Below are 17,814 nucleotides of genomic sequence, written 5' to 3' on the forward strand. Positions count from 1 at the left end.
GTTGAAAAAGAAAAGGAAGACATCACTCAGAAGCTGTAGCTTTCTAAACCCTGCATTTAAAATATACAATTAACCACACTTCCTACTCCTTTTCAGAATTATAGCATTCAGCCGGCCTGTAAGATACGAAGATGTGGAGCACAAGGTGACGACAGTATTTGGGCAGCCTCTTGATCTACATTACATGAACAATGAGGTAAGAAAGATGGATAGTGTGTGGACAAGGCGGGCACAGCTGCCTACCTTTTTTTCTCTCTGCTTAAGTGAGGATTTCCTAGTTTGTCCCTCCAGTATCGTCTGTTTTCATTTTCTGGAGCCTGTTTTCTTAATTCCAGTAATTCTGGGATTTCTGTTTTTTACTACATGTGAGATTACGTAGCTATTTCCATTCCCTCTGCTCATCCAGTACCGGTAGCTCTAATACTCCATGGTGGAAACAGGTATGGGATTAGGGCCAGGGCTTATATTCTCTCCTTTGCATTTTGTAGGTTATCTTTTTCTTTCTAGCACAGCGTTAAGAGCAGAGGGTTCAGCAGGGGCTGGGGAGGTGTGGAAACTGGTGGGTAGATCCTCTATTGACAGGCATAAATGCTGGATTCCTCTCTCAGAGTTTAACTTCTGATTGTAGCTTGTTTCAAAAGTTAGCACCTACTGTAATGATTTCTTTAACTCTTAACTCCTGCTACCCTTGCCCAACAGTCCTTACTTATTCATACTTCTAGTATCACCCAGGAAGGATTTTTTTTTATTTTTTTTTTATTTTTATTTTTTTTTAGTATATGTGCTGCTGAAGTGAGCACAGAAAGGAATTCTTTCGAATGTCAGTTCTTTGGCTGCTTTCCCAGCTCCAAGGAAGGTCCTAGAGGCTACATCTGCTTAGGCTGGTGCTTTCCATTAGTTTGAAAGGCTGTGTGTGTGTGCGTGCGCGCACATGCCTAGTTAAGAGAGGGAATTGAGTTGGATGGGGTGAGGCAGGAAAGCTGGGCAACCTCATTGGCTCTTTGAGAGTCAGGTCCTTACTGTGTAGTTTTATTTTACTGGTTGAAGAGTTAAGAATTTCTTCCATATTTTGGGGCTGAGATTTCTTGGCTAAAAACTCTCTGGTCCTCTTCATACAAAAGGTACAACTACAGTTGGATGTATGCACTGCCAAATAGCTAACAAAAAAGACCATCTAATCTTTTGTTTTTTGGATAAATTTTAGAAATAAAGCAAATTTAGAAAATAAACCAGTAACTCTATAGTAAATAAAAAACACAAATGAAAGTATTTAAAATATGTAGACTACAAGCAATTCTCCAAGGAAGACATACAAATGGCCAATAGGCACATGAAAAACTGCTCAATATCACTAATTATCAGAGAAATGCAAATCAAAACCACAATGAGGTATCACCTCACACCAGTCAGAACGACCATCATTCAGAAGTCCACAAATGATAAATGCTGGAGACGTTGTGGAGAAAAGGGAACCCTCCTACACTACTGGTGGAAATGCAGTTTGGTGCAGCCACTGTGGAAAACAGTATGGAAGTTCCTCAAAAGACTAGGAATAGACTTATCATATGACCCAGGAATCCCACTCCTGGGCATGTATCCAGAAGGAACCCTACTTCAAAAATATACCCCACCCCAATGTTCATAGCAGCACTATTTACAATAGCCAAGACATGGAAACAGCCCAAATGTCCATCCAGATAACTGGATAAAGAAGATGTGATATATTTATACAATAGAATACTATTTTTCCATAAAAATGACAACACCATTTGCAGCAACATGGATATCCCTGGAGAATGTCATTCTAAGTGAAGTAAGCCAGAAAGAGAGAAAAATACCATATGAGATCACTCATATGTGGAATCTAAAAAAAAAAAAAAAACATAAATACAAAACAGAAACAGACTCACAGACACAGAATACAAACTTGTGGTTGCCAAGGGGAACGGGAGGTGGGAAGGGAAGACTGGGATTTCAAAATTTGTAGATACTGACAGGCATCTGTAGAATAGATAAACAAGATTATACTGTATAGCACAGGGAAATATATACAAGATCTTGTAGCTCACAGCGAAAAAAAATGTGACAATGAATATATGTATGTTCATGTATAACTGAAAAATTGTGCTCTGCACTGGAATTTGACACAACATTGTAAAATGACTATAGCTCAATAAAAAATGTTTACAAAAAAAAAGTCTGACCCCCCCCCAAAAAAGTATGTAGACTAACACATTTTAAATAAAAGGTATGAAAATCCCAAAAATATAAATGTTAAATTCATGGAACTTTAAAAAATTGTAGCTCAAGCTTCAGTGACTGTATACAAAAGTAAGGCTAAAGTCAGCTAGCCAATCAGCATTGAAGAAGGTGTTCTTTAGTTAGTATAGACACTTCTGGATGATTTAGTGATTGTTTCTCTTTCTGCTAATATTTCCATTAAGAATTCCAGATGTCCCCAAATGCATTTTCAGACTCTTCTGCCAAGAAAGTGACTGCCTAGAATGTTGGGCATTCCTTTATTCAAATGCTTATGCAGATACTAATTCTAAATACAAATATAAATAATTGTTATTATTTTAAATCATGCACATCTTTCTATACTCTGCTAATGATGTCAATGACCTAGAGTTGCCTAATTTACATTTTATTAATTTCAAATCTCTCAACCTATTTTTCTTTCGTTTCCCCTCTAAACCTTGCCTTATCAGGATTTATGAACCACAAGTGATAAATCTGTTGAGATTTTATATTATGTTTGTATTTTTGTAATAATAGCTTTATTGAGATATAATTCACCTACTGTAAAATTTACCCTTTTAAACTGTACAATTCAGTGGTTTTTAGTATATTCACAGAGTTGTGTAACTAACTTCACTGCTTAATTCTATAACTTTTTCATTACCCCAAAGAGAAACACTGTATCCATTTGCAGTCACTTCCCATTACCCCTCTCCCCAGTCCCTGGCAACCACTTACATACCTACTTTCTATCTCTCTGGATTTGCCTATTCTGAACATTTCATGTAAATGGAATCACACAATATGTGGCCTTTTGTGTTTGGCTTCTTTCACTAAGCATAATGTTTTCAAGTTTCATCCATGTTGTAGCATGTGTCAATGCTTTGTTCCTTTTTTTACTGATGAATAATATTCTGTTGTATTGGTATATCACATTTTGTGTATCTGTTCATCTATTGATGGACACTTGAGTTGTTTTCATGTTTTGGCTATTATAAATAATGCTGCTATGAACATTTGTGTAAGATTTTTTATATGAACATATGTTTTCAATTCTCTAAAGTATACCTAGGAGTGGAATTGTGGGTCTTAATGGTAACTCTGTGTTTAACTTTTTCAGGAACTGCCCAACTTTCCCATATCCCATATTTTACATTCCGACCAACAATGTATGAGGGTTGCAATTTTTCCACATCCTTGCCAATACTTGTTATTTTCTGTTTTTAAAAATTATAGCCATCCTAGTAGGTGTGAAGTGGTATCTCATTGTGGTTTTGATTTTCATTTCCCTAATGACAAATGTCATTAGGTATTTTTTCATGTGCTTATTAGCCATTTGTTCATTTTCTTTGGACAAATATCTATTCAAGTCCTTTGGACAAATACCTATTCAAGTCCACTTAAAAAAACTGGATTATTTGTCCTTTTATTGTTGAATTGTGAGAATTCTTTATATATTCTGGATACTAGATTTTTATCATACATTTGCATAATTGTAGGTTTTTTAAAAGTTAAAACTTACTTCAGTAGTTTATCTTCCCCCATCTCCACCCACCCTCTCCCCCACCCCAGTCCTTATTTATCCCTACTTTGAATGTTACCCCGGAAGGAATTCTTTAACAATATGATTTATAAAATTTTCTTTCATTCCACGAGTTGCCTTGAGATTTTATTTTAAACACTATTCTTACTATTTCTTTTTTCTTGGCCTATGATTTAGTTTTCATTTCCTTGGGTTATAAATTGGGAACTGAAGAAGTTAATTGGATTTTTGCTTTATGTTTGCCACAAATATGTAAGATCTGATATTAGGTCTTAGGCAAAGCATACTTTTGCATCTTTTAATAGTAAGTACTTATAATGTCTTCTGCTTTTAACAGCAAGTGAGACTTATTTGTACTTCAAGGATCTTCTCTTTAATATGTCAGTGGAATGAAAACAGAGGAAGTAGTTTTTGGTTCTAGTCACTGATTTTTACCTTTAAACATTAAGATATTAAACTGCTATGCAGTCTAAATTTGTGTTCTTATTTGAGTAACTTTTTCATCCTCTGCCTTCCCCCTCTTCCTCCTGTGCCTTTACTTTTTCTGTTGATGTCAGCATAGGGTAGGGTGGGACATGATTCTACTGCTTAATTTGCGAAGAAATATGGGGACTATAACTGTTTGGGATTTGATGCTTTGGAGTAAAGGATACTTTTAGAGACAAAGCTCTTCTCAGAAAATATCTTGAAACAAAGTGTTAATGTGTTACAGCATGGATGAACTCAAACACATTAAGCAAAGCAAAAGAACCTAGACACAAAAGACTGAATTGAATTGAATATATATGGATTTTATGATTCCATTTATATGAAATATCCAGAAAGAGCAAATCTCTAGAGACAGAAGGTAGATGAGTAGTTGCCTGTTGTAAGAGATAGAATGGGGGAGTGACTGTGACTGGGCTCAAGAGATCCTTTTGGATCAATGGAAATGTTTTATAATTGAATTGTGGTGATGGTTGCACAATTCTGTAAATTTATTAAAAATTATTGAATTGAACACTTACTGGGAAAAAAAATCTCTGTGGTCTCAGATCTTTTAAGACCCCATAATATCCAATGAAATTGTTTTCCTCCGAACTTATTTTATTTTTACAAACTAATGACTTACATGATTTCCTTCTCTGTGTCCTGTGTCATAGCTCTCCATCCTGCTGAAGAACCAAGATGATCTTGATAAAGCAATTGACATTTTGGATAGAAGCTCAAGCATGAAGAGTCTTAGGATATTGCTGCTGTCTCAGGACAGAAACCATGTAAGTAGCCCCTGTCATGGCCTGACATCTGAAGACAAAGCTTGCAGTCCTTCAGGAGTTCACCTTGCTTCCTTGAAAAGGTTGTTTTCCTCAGCCACTGCTAAAGCAAGACCATAATTGTGGTCCAACCCACTGGTCAGCAGCCCGCTAACCTTCTGCATTTGATTTAATATTAGTGTTAAAAAGTTGCAACTAAAGATTACTTGGTTTGTGGTGTGGGAGGGAAAAAACATTTTATGATAAAGGAGAAAGTTCTTTTTCTCTGTATTTATGTTCTTCCAATTAGGTTTGGGCCCCAAGAAGAGAGACTTGGTTAGTGTGGGGTGCTGATTAGCAAAGGCGGTCAAGGATTTGAGACTATCGTGCTTTGTAAACCCAACTCCCACAACTCCTCAGCACCCTTGACTTTCTCTTGGGACGTGTGTAGGAAATAAACTTTCCCTTCTGTTCAATGGCAAAAAGGCCATGGGCTGAAGGGCCTCTTTTAACTTACTAGCTGCTGCTTTACCAAATGGCAGGCAATCTGCAGGGGCTGTCAGAGGTGAGGAGTTATCCCTACACAGTTTCTGCTCCTAAAGGGTCCATGGGGGCCTGCATTTCAAAAGGATGCTTGTAATCTGGGTGTGTCTTCTAATCATTGATTCCTCTATCACCTTTCTTCAGCTGCATGTTCCTAAAGGTTTCTTGACACTCTTTCTTTATGCTTGAAAACAGCCAACTGTGGACTCCTGACATTGCTGCATAAGGACTATGGACGCACATACCAGGACAGAGTTTAGATGGAATGGAGCTCATGCTGACCATTTGTTTTTAAAGAAACTTTGGGCTGTCTGTTGATTAGGGGAAGATGCAGGAGAATGCAGTTAGGAAGCCTTGTAATAAAGAAGACATTTTCTAATATTACAGGTGTGTCCTTGAGCACACAGACTGGCCTTCTCTATCCCAATATACCTTTTTTCTGGGTATGTTTTTGAAAGTATTCTGAAGTAAAATATATACTTTATTATTTCATTTCTCTGTTCAAGTTACTCACCTGCTCCTTAAAATGCCTCCTCATTGCCTATCATATAAAATCTAAATTTAGCCCAACACCCCTGGTTTATCACTGACTACCCTTGCTTTCAGCTCCCCAGTCTCATCTTTCCACATTCTTCAGCATTCTCCCCCTATTCTGCAGCTCTTCCTTCTTCCCCTTTGCCAGACCGTATCAAGCTTTTTAAGGGTCTAGCTTGATTTGCCTGCTATAGTTTAATTAGTGTTTTTGACTTAAGTCATTTTGATTATTCCCTGTTCCTTCAGTCATTGGATATAATTTGCGTACTAGTTCATAGGTTCCTTCGTGGGGGCCCTCTAGTTGTTGCATATTGTTAAGTTTTACCCAAAAAAGTTACAAGCTCCTCTAGAGCAGGAGCTGTGTCTTACTGTTTTGGAACCCCTTACCCACCCATCCTCTTAGGAGAACAGAGTGAGTGCTGTTTATTGTTAGCAAGAGTCAAGCAGAGATCATATTCAGCAAACCCCTTCCTTACAGAAGGAGCTGGAATTGGGGTTTAGTTTAATGATGTCACTGTTTAACTGGGGGCTAGCACCTCTGCTAGTGATCCCTCCACTCCCCTGATGACAAGCTGTAGACTGCTGGTTCTTTACATCCACTTTCCCATCCACGAAGGCGTGCACTCAGCCTCAGATGCTGCTGGAACCCAGAGCTGTTTGAAGGATGAACACTGGAGCTCTGACACTCATGGCATTGCGTTAGATGTTGCATAAAATAAATGCCATATTGATGTCTCTTTCTAAGGATGTATTAATATATATATATATATATACACACACACACATATATATATATATATATTTCCCCTAAGGATGTATATTTTAAAAATTTATTACAAAATCAGTAAAACTTACTGTAAAGTTAAAAAGAGGGCCATCTTGTGCAATCCTAGCACCATAATATAGATTAATTTTTGCTTACGCCCCTCTAGTCTTAGGCCATATGTATACACACTTTAAGTGTTGTCATGGTATTTATACAATTTTCTAACTTAATTTTTCACTTAACATTGTCATGTATGTTTTTCTATTAATATATACTCTTCATGATTATAATTTATAAGAATACATAATTCCCTTGACTGGATATACCATAATTTAATTAACCATTTTTTCTGCTGTTGCAACACTTAAGCTGCTCCTAATTTTTGCATTTATGAAGTTCTACATTTAAGACTAACAGGTATTGGTGGTGATGAAATCTTTCCTTGGGAACGTCCTCAGCTAGACTTCTGGCTTCTTAATAAACAGAGGTATCATTATCCAAAATTATATTCTCAGGAGTCCCACCTCTAGAGCAGTGCTTCTCTGTTTGTGATGAAATACCAGTTTTGTTCTGATTTCCAATCTGTCAAGGACCAATTCTTTTTTAAAAACAGAAAAAAAATGAAAAATGAAATGGAAAGATTAACTAGACATCTGCAAAGTATAAGCCCACAATTTTTATTGTTAGATTCAATAGACATAAGTCACTCTGCCAAACTGTTGTAAAAGTCTTTAAAGGATTATTCACCATTTCCATATTTCCCTTGTTGAGGACTGGTACAGCCTGGCACCAGCTCACAGATCACACTTCACATATGCTTCTCCAGAATACCTTATCACCCGGGTCTCCATCTCCTCTTGATGGTAACTGTCAGTCACTTCATTCTCTACTTAGTTTCCTCTATTTTTAGCAATCTGTCACCTCGTCCACCTTTTGTTACCACCTATACCTTTATTTCCCTTCTTATTCCTGTTTTTAAATGTACCGTCTCTTTCTTCTCTCTGGATTCCTTTTTTTATTGATCCTTCTATGACCACTTCTCATCTTTCCTCTGTCTTCATCTCTCACCAAGATGCGTATTCATACCCCTCCCATCTCACCTGGCCAAGGCCATGTCTTAGGCTTCAGTATTGTTCTTACCTGAGAACTCCTGGATTTTGGTAGTCACAGAACCTCTTCTTAGTCTTAAGAGCTTTTCTCTAGCCTTGGTTTTACTGCCATTTTACGATACTTCACCATCTCTTTCAATAGTTCTTGTTGCCCTGGGCCTCTGCCTTGGACCATCAGCTCTAAGCCATTTCCTATTAAAGACTTCTTTTCTAAACATGCGTGCATCTAACTCTTAATTTATCTTTGTGTTCTTGACCTTCTTATAACTTTCTAGACCTTCTACTATCATAATGTAATCTCAAGCTTAACATTCTATCATCACTTGTATCTGCATATAATAAAAACTAAATACCCAACCACCTTAAACTGAGTGTGGCATTTTGTTTTGTTGCCTTAGATTCTCTCTGATAAAAGTAAACTTATAATCTCATCCAAGTGTTGCCCACTTTCCAAATTTCCTATCAGTGAATTTTACACTATCTTGTCTGCTATTTAAGTTCGAAATATCAAGGATAATCTAAACGCTAATTCTTTCAGTTTTCCTAGAATAATGGGGCAAGTGCAGGAAGTTAGAATGAAACTTGTGGGACAGAATAGCTTCAGTATGGCTGTTGCTTAAAAATAATAACATTTTAGGTATATGCGTTACTTTCATCTCTTATTTGATTTTTGCAGCTTTGAGGAGTCCTGGTTAGGCATCTATTATTGCCAGTCTACACCTGGGGAAGCTGAGGCTTAGAGTGACTTGCCCTAGGTGAGACAGTAAATAGAGATGGAGCTGGTCTAGAATCTAGATGTTCTAACTAGTCCAGTACATAGTCCAGATGCCATCCAAGGAATAGATCTTAGAATTATTGTAGTCCTTGAAAAACCTCACCCAGGTTCTTCCATAGTTCATTAGAAGCAAAGCAGAAAGTATAATGTGCCGTGAGGAAAACTTGTAAGATATGTCGTTCTCTTCCCCGCAGCTCAGAAAGTAACTGAACTAAGAAAGGTCCAAGAGAAGACAAAATTTTCAAGGGGTTGGGTCAGTTTTATATGTGAATAGTCTGGAAAGCCTGGAACTCTTTATTCAGGGAAGGCAGCCTAAACGTACATATGTATAAGGAAAGTCTCTGAGGCATTGAAGAATAGGGATAATAAAAACACAGATTCATACATCTAATCTCAATTTGGATGAACCTTTTGAATATTGGGGGTTATCATAGAACAAAACGGAAATGAGAATTTGTACATGGATTGTAAACATGGCATTCTTTATTCAAGTTGTATAGCTTCAAAACAGATTTTTTTTAAGGTTTTTAATAAAGTCATGGATATTAAAGCTGTAAATTTATTAAATAACCTGGATACTTCCACAGCTTTCGTAACTATCATGGTCTTCCAAGGAAAGGTCTCTTGGTGCCACCAGTGAAGCAGACTGGTGAGATCCAAACTAAAGCTCACGCACGCACACACATATACGCACATACCCTTCTTCTCTCCCTGCATCGTTGAGTCTACTTTTTCCTTTTGTCTGATACCATCAGATCTTTTATCGAGATAATTTGTGGGTCAACTTTTATAATCTCTTTTTCTGCTAATCTCCTAACTTCTAGTGACTGCAGTCTTTATATAGGTGGTTCCCTGGTAATTTTTCATGTTGTTTGTGTCAGCCACAGCACACTGCTGCCCACAGAGTCCTTCAGTGAGGTTTTCATTGAATGGTCAAATGCCACCTTCTGTTTGCTGTCTTTAGAATGTTCTGCCAGGTACACACTTAATACTTGTTGGCTCTCCTTGCACTCTCTTACAGGCCTCTTTTATTTTTCCTAGTCCTGTCTTCTGCTCTCCCACTTCTTCGTCTTGTTCAAGGTTCCCTAAACCTTTGTGTCAACCTCATTTTGTTTACCACACTGTTCTCTTTTATCTCCTTAAATCAGGGTTTTCAAACGTGATTGAATATTGTAAACACTTGGGGAAAGACTTAAAAAATACCAGTCCTTGGGCCCTGTCCCCAGAGATTCTGTTGTAGATGGTCTGAGGTGTCAAAAAACCCCACAGGCAGTTCCGATGGGCAGCTAGGCCTGAGAACCATTGCCTTCACCCTAAGCATGACTCGCCTCCTGAGACCTTGCTGCTCAGCGCGCTGTCCGTGTGCCAGCAGCATCAGCCCCACCTGAAAGCTTGTTAGAAGTGCAGATTCTCAGCCCCACCCCAGACCTACTGAATCAGAATCTGCATTTTAACAGGTCTCGGGTGATTTATGTGCACGTGAAAGTGTGAGAAGCCCTGCTTTGAAACCTTCACTGATTCTCTTTGTTTTCTAACCTGTTGTAAGTCAGCCTTTACTCTTAGGAACCTATGCTTGTGCTGGCTGTTGAACCTACTTTCCTGTCTCGGCTTTTAGATTTGAAAATTGAGAGTTTAAAGCATATGTTCTTTGGTACATTTCAGATTCACGTTGCCAAGATGTACTGAATTCCCACTATGTGTAAGGAACTGTGTCCAAGCAGGTGTCCTTGGGGTGCTCAGCATGCAGCTCTTCTCTTTCTGACCGTGAGGCTGTGGCCTTTCCTTGCCCTTCGCTGGCCTGCTTCCCCAGTGTGTGGCTTTGGCTGTTTTTTCCTTTCTGACCCTTGGCAGAGAGCTATTGCACATCAGAGGCTTCAGCAAGAACACTCACTTCCCCTTGTTTCTGACTTCCCATTAGAGCAAGACAGTTTGTCAAGACAGTCCTGGATGTGATAAAGTCTGGTGTGGGGAGACTAGAGGAGGCTGCTTGGCAGCTGATCTCGCCCCTGAGAGTGGGACGCCTTTTTCCTGGAAGGCAGGATATAGTTTGTTTAAGTCGGACTTTTTTTTTTCTTCTTACAGGAGGTAAAAGAGAGCGAGGAACAAGTAGAAACTTTGACCCACATTACTTAAAAATCCCGAGCTTCCACCCTCTGTAGTGTCCTGCTTCTTCGTGAGCACATCCTGACATCTCTTGCTTACTGCCGTGCTTCAGTTTTCAGCCTTCTCTGTGCAAGGGCCCCCCTTTATTGCTTTGTTTTCTCTGTAAGGCTCACCTGGTGGCTCAGCTGGGTCAGTGCAAAAGTGGGGATAGACGTGGCAAGGCTGCTGACCCTGTTCTGAAGTCCTTGACCTCTGGCAGAATGGCACCTGTGCTAGCATTTCCGAGATGAACACAATCCTGAGATGGTTCACGTGTAAACCCCAGTAGTAAGAAGCAACTGAGATCTCCTTACCTTAATTTTCAGGGAGTGATTATGGTTAGGGAAGAAGCAGCATATCAAACTATTTTAAAGATAAATATTTACCAACCAAAATTCGGGGGGCAAGGAGGTTGCCATTCTGAACTCCCAGTGCAGCAGGTGATCTTGCAGCTGAAATAATCTCCTGCTTTTCCTATTCTTCCCAAGCTCTCTGGAGAATTTTATGAGAGAGTTTTTACAACTCTCTTTTCTGTTTGGCAGATTATTACAGGGACGCCTGTTGTTCTTCCGTGTCTGGGTCATCCCCTATTAAATTCGGGCACTGGGTCTCAGTGCTCTGTATCACCGAGGCCTTAAAACTACATTGAGCAAATAGTGATTTGCCCAGTTGGACTGAGGAGTGAGATTTGGGGGAGAGCTGGGTAGCTCATGTACTTAAAGCCTGAAGGCGGCTGAGAGCACGGGAGTCCTAGGGAAGGATAACGGGGCCTTTCTCAGCCTGCCTGCTTGGAGAGCTCAGCTTTTTCCTCTTATCTTGCAGACCAGTTCCTCCCCCCACTCCGGGGTATCCAGGCAGGTGCGAATCAAAGCTTCCCAGTCGGCGGGAGATATAAATACCATCTACCAGCCCCCCGAGCCCAGAAGCAGGCACCTCTCTGTCAGTGAGTATTTCACCCCTTTTTCCTCTCATCTATCTGTCAATTTTTTTAATGTTATTTTTAAAAATTATAAATTTAAAAACAATCATCAAACATTATTGACTGCTAATTTGTTCGGAATAATCTTCCATGTGTTTCTTTGGGGAGAAGAAGTAGAGAAATGACTGGGATGGAGTCCTGGCCCTCAGGGAGCTTAAACTATAATGTAATGGCACAATCAAATTCCTTTTCAGCAGTCTTGACGTAATCTCCTCAGACATCTGCTTGAAGACCTCCAGCTGCAGCCTACCCTCATCTTTTACCATTCTTTCCCCAAAGGACTGGGGACTTGGGGAGTTAGGAGTTAGGTCCAAGTTTGAGTTTTACATCAAACTTCTTACTTGTGCTTCCTGAGGAGTCTTTATGCTTTGAGGAACATACAGACCAATAAAACCACTGGAGAGTCAAACTAAATTGTTTAGGAAGGACAGGACACTGTCCTTGACATAGTGCATACAGTTGGCTCACTAGGAAGAAGGCTATGTAGCTGCTGCCAGACCTCCCCAGGAAAAGAGTTTAACTCAGGTCTGTGCAGTATTCCAGGCAACCCAGTGTTGCTCTGGATTCCACTTCCTACAGTGTGAGGAGAAAGCTTATTTCTTGAATTGTGGAAATTTGGCCTTCTCAGCTCTGTGTTGAGGTTGCTGCCCTCGTGTTGCTGAGACCCCTGCTGCTCTCCATCCAGGTTCTAGCCATACAGGTAGAATTGCACCATCTGAACTGCTCTCTGGAGATTTTGAGCTGAGCCTGGGGAGATCTGAGCATTGGTCCTATCGCTGAACTTGTCTGGGGGTGATAAGCCTCCTGAGGGAGCAGCAGGAAGAATATGTTGGCTAAGGCACTGACTTTGCCTCACTGAATAATTCTGCAACCCGAGCAAGCACTGGTAGTAAGTATTGCCAAGGTGAAAGTCTGTATATGCATTTCATATTTCTCTAATATTGTGGGTAATTGGTGACTATGTTTTCAATAAGCTGGTTGAGGAGAGAAAGCCACCACCCTAGCAGGGAGACCTTACCCAGAACCTCTCTAGCCCTGGAATCTGGGAATCTCTGCTAGTTTGGCCTCTGTTCCAGAGCCCTTGTAGAGTGAGGGGCTGGAGAAGGGCGGTGTTGGGCATTCTTGGAGAGAGCATTGATGACTGATGTGGGACAGTGATCAGGCCCCCTGCTCCTAAGCAAGTGCTGTGACTTGTGTATGGAGGCAGGGGCTGAATGCTGGGCCGTCACTGTAGGGGCCATATGTGGAATCTCCTTGTCTGCAAATGCTGAGGAATAAAATTTCTGCAAACAAGTTCCTATTCATCTAGAGAATGGACAACACAGCCTCCCAGCACACATAGATCCTGGGTTCCTTCATTCAGCAAGCATTATATACCAGCCTTTGGGCTGGGATGAGCGGTGCAGTGGAGGCATGTGGGAGGTGGTGTGGGAGCACAGAGAAGGCAATAACCAAGTCTGCCCAGGACTTTGGAGAACAGTTTTCACAAAAGTAGGGGAACATCAGAGCTGACATGTGGAAGGAGATTTACTGAGCATAAAGCGGAGACAGATAATCCAGACACAGGGAAGACCATCTGCCAGGCACAATCACAAAAGAAGGTGGTGAGTTCTGAGAACCCGGGTGGTTGGAGCGGTGAATTTGACGAGAGAAGTGAGCAGAGCCTGCCAGCCCTTCTCTAAAGCTGGAAAATGACGGAGATTATGTCTAACTGAAATGACCTGGGAAATGCAATCAGGGGAGGAGCTGTGTAAGCTGGATTTTTAGAGATTATGGAGGATTTCCATAGAAGGATTAGGGGAGGGGACTTTTCAATGATTTGCTGCTAGAGATCTCACTTAAATCCTTAACACTGGCTGATGTATTTGGAGGAGAAATAGAGGAGGCTGAGAAAGGAAGCCTGCCTTGACTGAGGAGCCTTGACTGCACGTGGGCTTGTTTGGTAGGCAGTGGGAAGCCACTGAAAATGGTGACCCCTTGTACCTGTCTGTTGTATTGCTTATTCATTATCTTGTTATTGTATCCTTCTCCCGATCAGACTGCATTTTTATTTATTCATTCGTTCATCTATTCATTTAAGAAAGAATTACCAAAGTATCTTCTGTGTGCCAGAATCATGGGAAGCAAAAAAGACACAGCTCTGGTCCCTACGGCCCTTATAGACCTGTGGGAGGTCAGATCTTACTTGTCATGATCTGATCCATGTATAATTATAGGCTGTGACTAAAAGGTGTGTGGTGCTGTGAGCACCACTTTAGGGTTTTTAAGTGAAGAGGAGTGGACGGCATGACATATTTGGAGTTGTATTTTGAAAAGATTGCTCTAGCTGCATACAGTGTGGGGAACAGACTGGAGATTGGATCTAAGAGAACCATATTACATATCAGCTAACGCAGTGGTCTGGGTAAAGGGAGACAGTAACTTGGATCAGGCTAGTGACGGTAGTGGAGAGAGGAGGAGCAGGTGGACCTGAGACATTTAGAAGGTGAAACTGTGACAGAACATGGCATTGTGGCTGTGGTGGGGTCTGGGGACGGGACTAGGGGGTCCCCGAGATCCTTTTAGAGGGCTTGTGAAGTCAAAACTATTTTCATAATAATACTAAGATATGATTTAGCTTTTCATTCATTCTTTTGTAAGTATATAGTGGAGTTTTCCAGATGTTACATGCCTGAGATAATGTCATTGCTCTATGGTTAATGGAATGTGTGCTTGTATATTATTGTGATATAAAACTTTTTGACCCTTAATTTCTAATACAGTGAATATCAACTGATACAACCCCCATAAATAAAAGCTCTTTAGTGTCCTCAGTTTTAGAAATTAAGAAGGGTTCCAAGATCAAAAAGTTTAAGAACCACTATTGGATTGAATTTTAAGTTGTTGAGAGATCAGGACCTAAGTTACTGATTTGTGGATCTGGATAAATGGCACTGCCTTTCACCAAGACAGGGACACTAGAAGAGAGCCTGGCTCACGTGCTGAGAAGGACAGACCTAGTATTTTAGACACGTTGAGTTGGAGATGCCTCTGAGACTGCCAGTAGGAGATAGCAAATGGGCAGCTAACTACACAGGTCTCCAGCTCAGAGGGGAGAAAACTAGGGTAGAGGGAAAAATTGTAAGTTGTCACTTTGAAGCCATGGGCCCAAATGGAAGTTTCTAAGCAGACTATAGAGTGAGGAGAGAGTCTAGGATTGAGCCTTAGGGACTCAGACAGTGGCAGTTAGAGGAGGATGACCCTGCAAAGGACGCAGGAAGGGAGTGACCAGAGAAGTAGGAAAGAAACTGGGAGAGGGTGGGGAGGAGGCCTTACGTGGTACCAGCCAAGTTGGACAGGACAGTAAGAGACACAGACTTGTCATTTTCATCTACAAATGTCTGAATACTTGCTATGCTGGTATAGGGTAAAGCCTTCTGGGAGTAGAAAGAAACAGAAGGAAAGGAGTCAGAGTTTAAGCATGAGGGACTAGGAGAAGTCCTAGCAGTAGAAATCAGGTCAAAGGAGAGAATCCTTAGTGGCTGAACCCTTCTCAACTGGAGGGAGGTTCTTTGCTCTCCTTCCCCACCAGCATTAATGTACCTGTGAGCACTGAGTGAAAGACTGAACATGCAGGCCATTCAGCTGCAACATTTTCAATAATGAGGAAGTGCAAGGTAGCCCAATCCAATTTTAGACAACTCTGTTTATTTGACATTCTTCCTTGTTTTGAATGAAAATTCTGCCTTCTCTCACATTACGCAGTAACTCCAGTACTGCTCTTGAGCAACACAGATAACATCTTTCCTATGACAGTTTTTCAGATATTTGAAACCAGCTATCATGTCCACCTTTTGTTTTTTTCCATCATAATATACATACCTTGAATTCCAGGTTTATTTTTAAGCCAGTTACTCTGTTAAACTAGTTCATGCTTAAAAAAAAAAAGCAAAAAACAAACCTACTAGGTAATGAGTTAATGCAAAGAGAGACCCCTGGGAAGAGCTCCAGACAAGGCGAATGGAATTTCCCTACATGAAGATACCCTTTCTCAAGTCTTTGCCTATGGAAGTTGTGTCCACTTTTGAAGCCCAGCTCAAGCACCATGTCTTCTCTGATACATGGTGGTGCCCTTAAGCCATATAGGCAAGCCTCAACTAAAGGACTTGTTGCTGCCACATCTGACCCCCGTTGGGTCTAGTGCATTTTAAGTGCCTTTGACTCTGTTTTACTCCATCTTGCCACTGCATCCCACAGTAGGGCAAACCAGATTGCAGTCCCTAAGGAATGGGTAGCCAGTGTGTGGAGGCAATCAGTTCTTTCAAGGCGTTTGGCCGTGAAAGAAAAAAAGAGGTGGGCTAGTGGATTAAGGGAGTGGCAGAAACAAGGTCAGGATATTTTTAGGCCAGAGATCTGAGCATGTTTATGAAAGGAGGCACAAAGACAGCTGAAAAGAGGAGTGAAGGTGATGAAGAGGGGACCGTGGGAGCCGACTCCTGCTGGGATGAAGTGGGGATCCAGGCCAGGGGGCTTATAGTGCCGTGGCAAAGAGAGAGGAGCCCTCTTTCTGAGAAGAAAAGAGGAAAAACTCAGGCAGAGGGGAAAAAAGGAATGTTGAAAGGATGAGATGACTTATATATAATGAGTTAGAGAGCAGTACACAGTGCAGACCTCCAGTCCTGGTACAGATTTGCAAGAGTGGAAACCAGGACGGCAGAGGTGGTGACCGTGTATATATGGAAACCGCGTGGTCAGCTGCCTTAACTTCCACAGGTTTTCCTCCTTCTTCCTATAAATTCTTCTATGATAGTAGATGAGACCAGAAACTGTTTAGTGATAGTAGCAACTTCAACGTAAAATTTGGGAGTTTTGTTGTTCTCAGGGTCTTATGGGATGAAAATATCGAGAAGCTTTGTTCTGCACAGCCTGGTTTAGTGTGAGCACATTGGGAAACATTGGTTAAGATTTTCCATTGAGGAAGAAAAAAAAGATTTGATTCCTCCCCTCATCTCATCTGCCCCCCAAGAGAGAACAGGGTTTAGAGAAAATAGTTGGTGGCCAAAAAAAAAAAGCTATCTCTTTGTACTTGCAATGACCCACACATTAACACTGACCCAAAGCCCTAGAACTCCCTGTGGAGGCAACTTCCTGGCTGCATCGCTTCCTGACAGGAGTCTCCTATGAGAAGAGCTAGAATCCAAGAGCCTATCTTTCAGCTTTGAGTCAGAGAACAGAGCAAAAAAAAAAAAAAAAAAAAAAAAATCAACCGTATCCTAGGACAAGCACTTTCCTCCAACTCTGCGGCTCTGGGTTAAGGAGGAGGCTACAGAGAGCTAGCAGGCCCTGGGAGGAATGCAGACAGCTGGCAGCTTAAATCCTGTGTAGGGTGCTTTTATGGGAAGTTGTGGGCCACTCTGAACACAGGGTGACTACTCTGCTCTTTTGTTTCAGCTGGTGCTGAGAGGGAGCCCCTTGGCACAAATGGCCTGATGAGACTAGAGCAAGATCAGGCTGGATTGCCAGGGAAGGGTGTCCCAGAGAACCTGCCATCCCTGCTGTGCTTGCCTTCTGAGACCTGGGATAGGTCTTGCATAGCGCTGTGGTTTGTGCTGTCTGGCTCCCTGCTGGTAAATATGTGAACATTGATGCATCTTATAGTTCAGTGTCCTGTCCTGGTCAGGACCCTGTCTCACTTGCTCTCAACTGCTGTTGTTGTCTCATTGGCCCCTAATTTCTGAAATGAAGATAGAAACAAAACCGAAAATGCTCTGGAGCAGTTCTGCCAGCTCCTGGTTTTTCCATTCGCTTCCTCTGATAGCCATTGGTTTGGGGAGACTTCCCTTTCCTGCCCTGAGCTGTGGGCCTGTGCACAATAGCCCCTGGCCCATTGCCCATCAGATAACAAGGCTGGCTCTCTGCAGGCAGCAATGTGTATTGGAAAAAGTGAAAGTCTCTGGCTGGAAATAAAAGC

At 41.2% G+C, this 17,814-nt stretch overlaps 1 protein-coding gene across 4 annotated transcripts in view; it reads left to right on the forward strand.

Annotated features, from left to right (window-relative positions):
* The window catches only part of MAP3K3 (mitogen-activated protein kinase kinase kinase 3), a 58,427-nt gene that overhangs the window by 24,994 nt on the left and 15,619 nt on the right, over window positions 1-17,814 (forward strand). For all 4 annotated transcript variants that reach the window (XM_072939393.1, XM_072939395.1, XM_072939392.1 and 1 more), the window contains 3 exons: window positions 97-196; window positions 4,927-5,040; window positions 11,708-11,828. In XM_072939393.1, coding sequence (XP_072795494.1) covers window positions 97-196; window positions 4,927-5,040; window positions 11,708-11,828 — 335 coding nt within the window. The remainder of the gene's footprint in view (window positions 1-96; window positions 197-4,926; window positions 5,041-11,707; window positions 11,829-17,814) is intronic.

This window comes from Vicugna pacos, chromosome 16 (genome assembly GCF_048564905.1).
Source record: "Vicugna pacos chromosome 16, VicPac4, whole genome shotgun sequence".
In the NCBI taxonomy this organism is placed as follows: Eukaryota; Metazoa; Chordata; class Mammalia; order Artiodactyla; family Camelidae; genus Vicugna; species Vicugna pacos.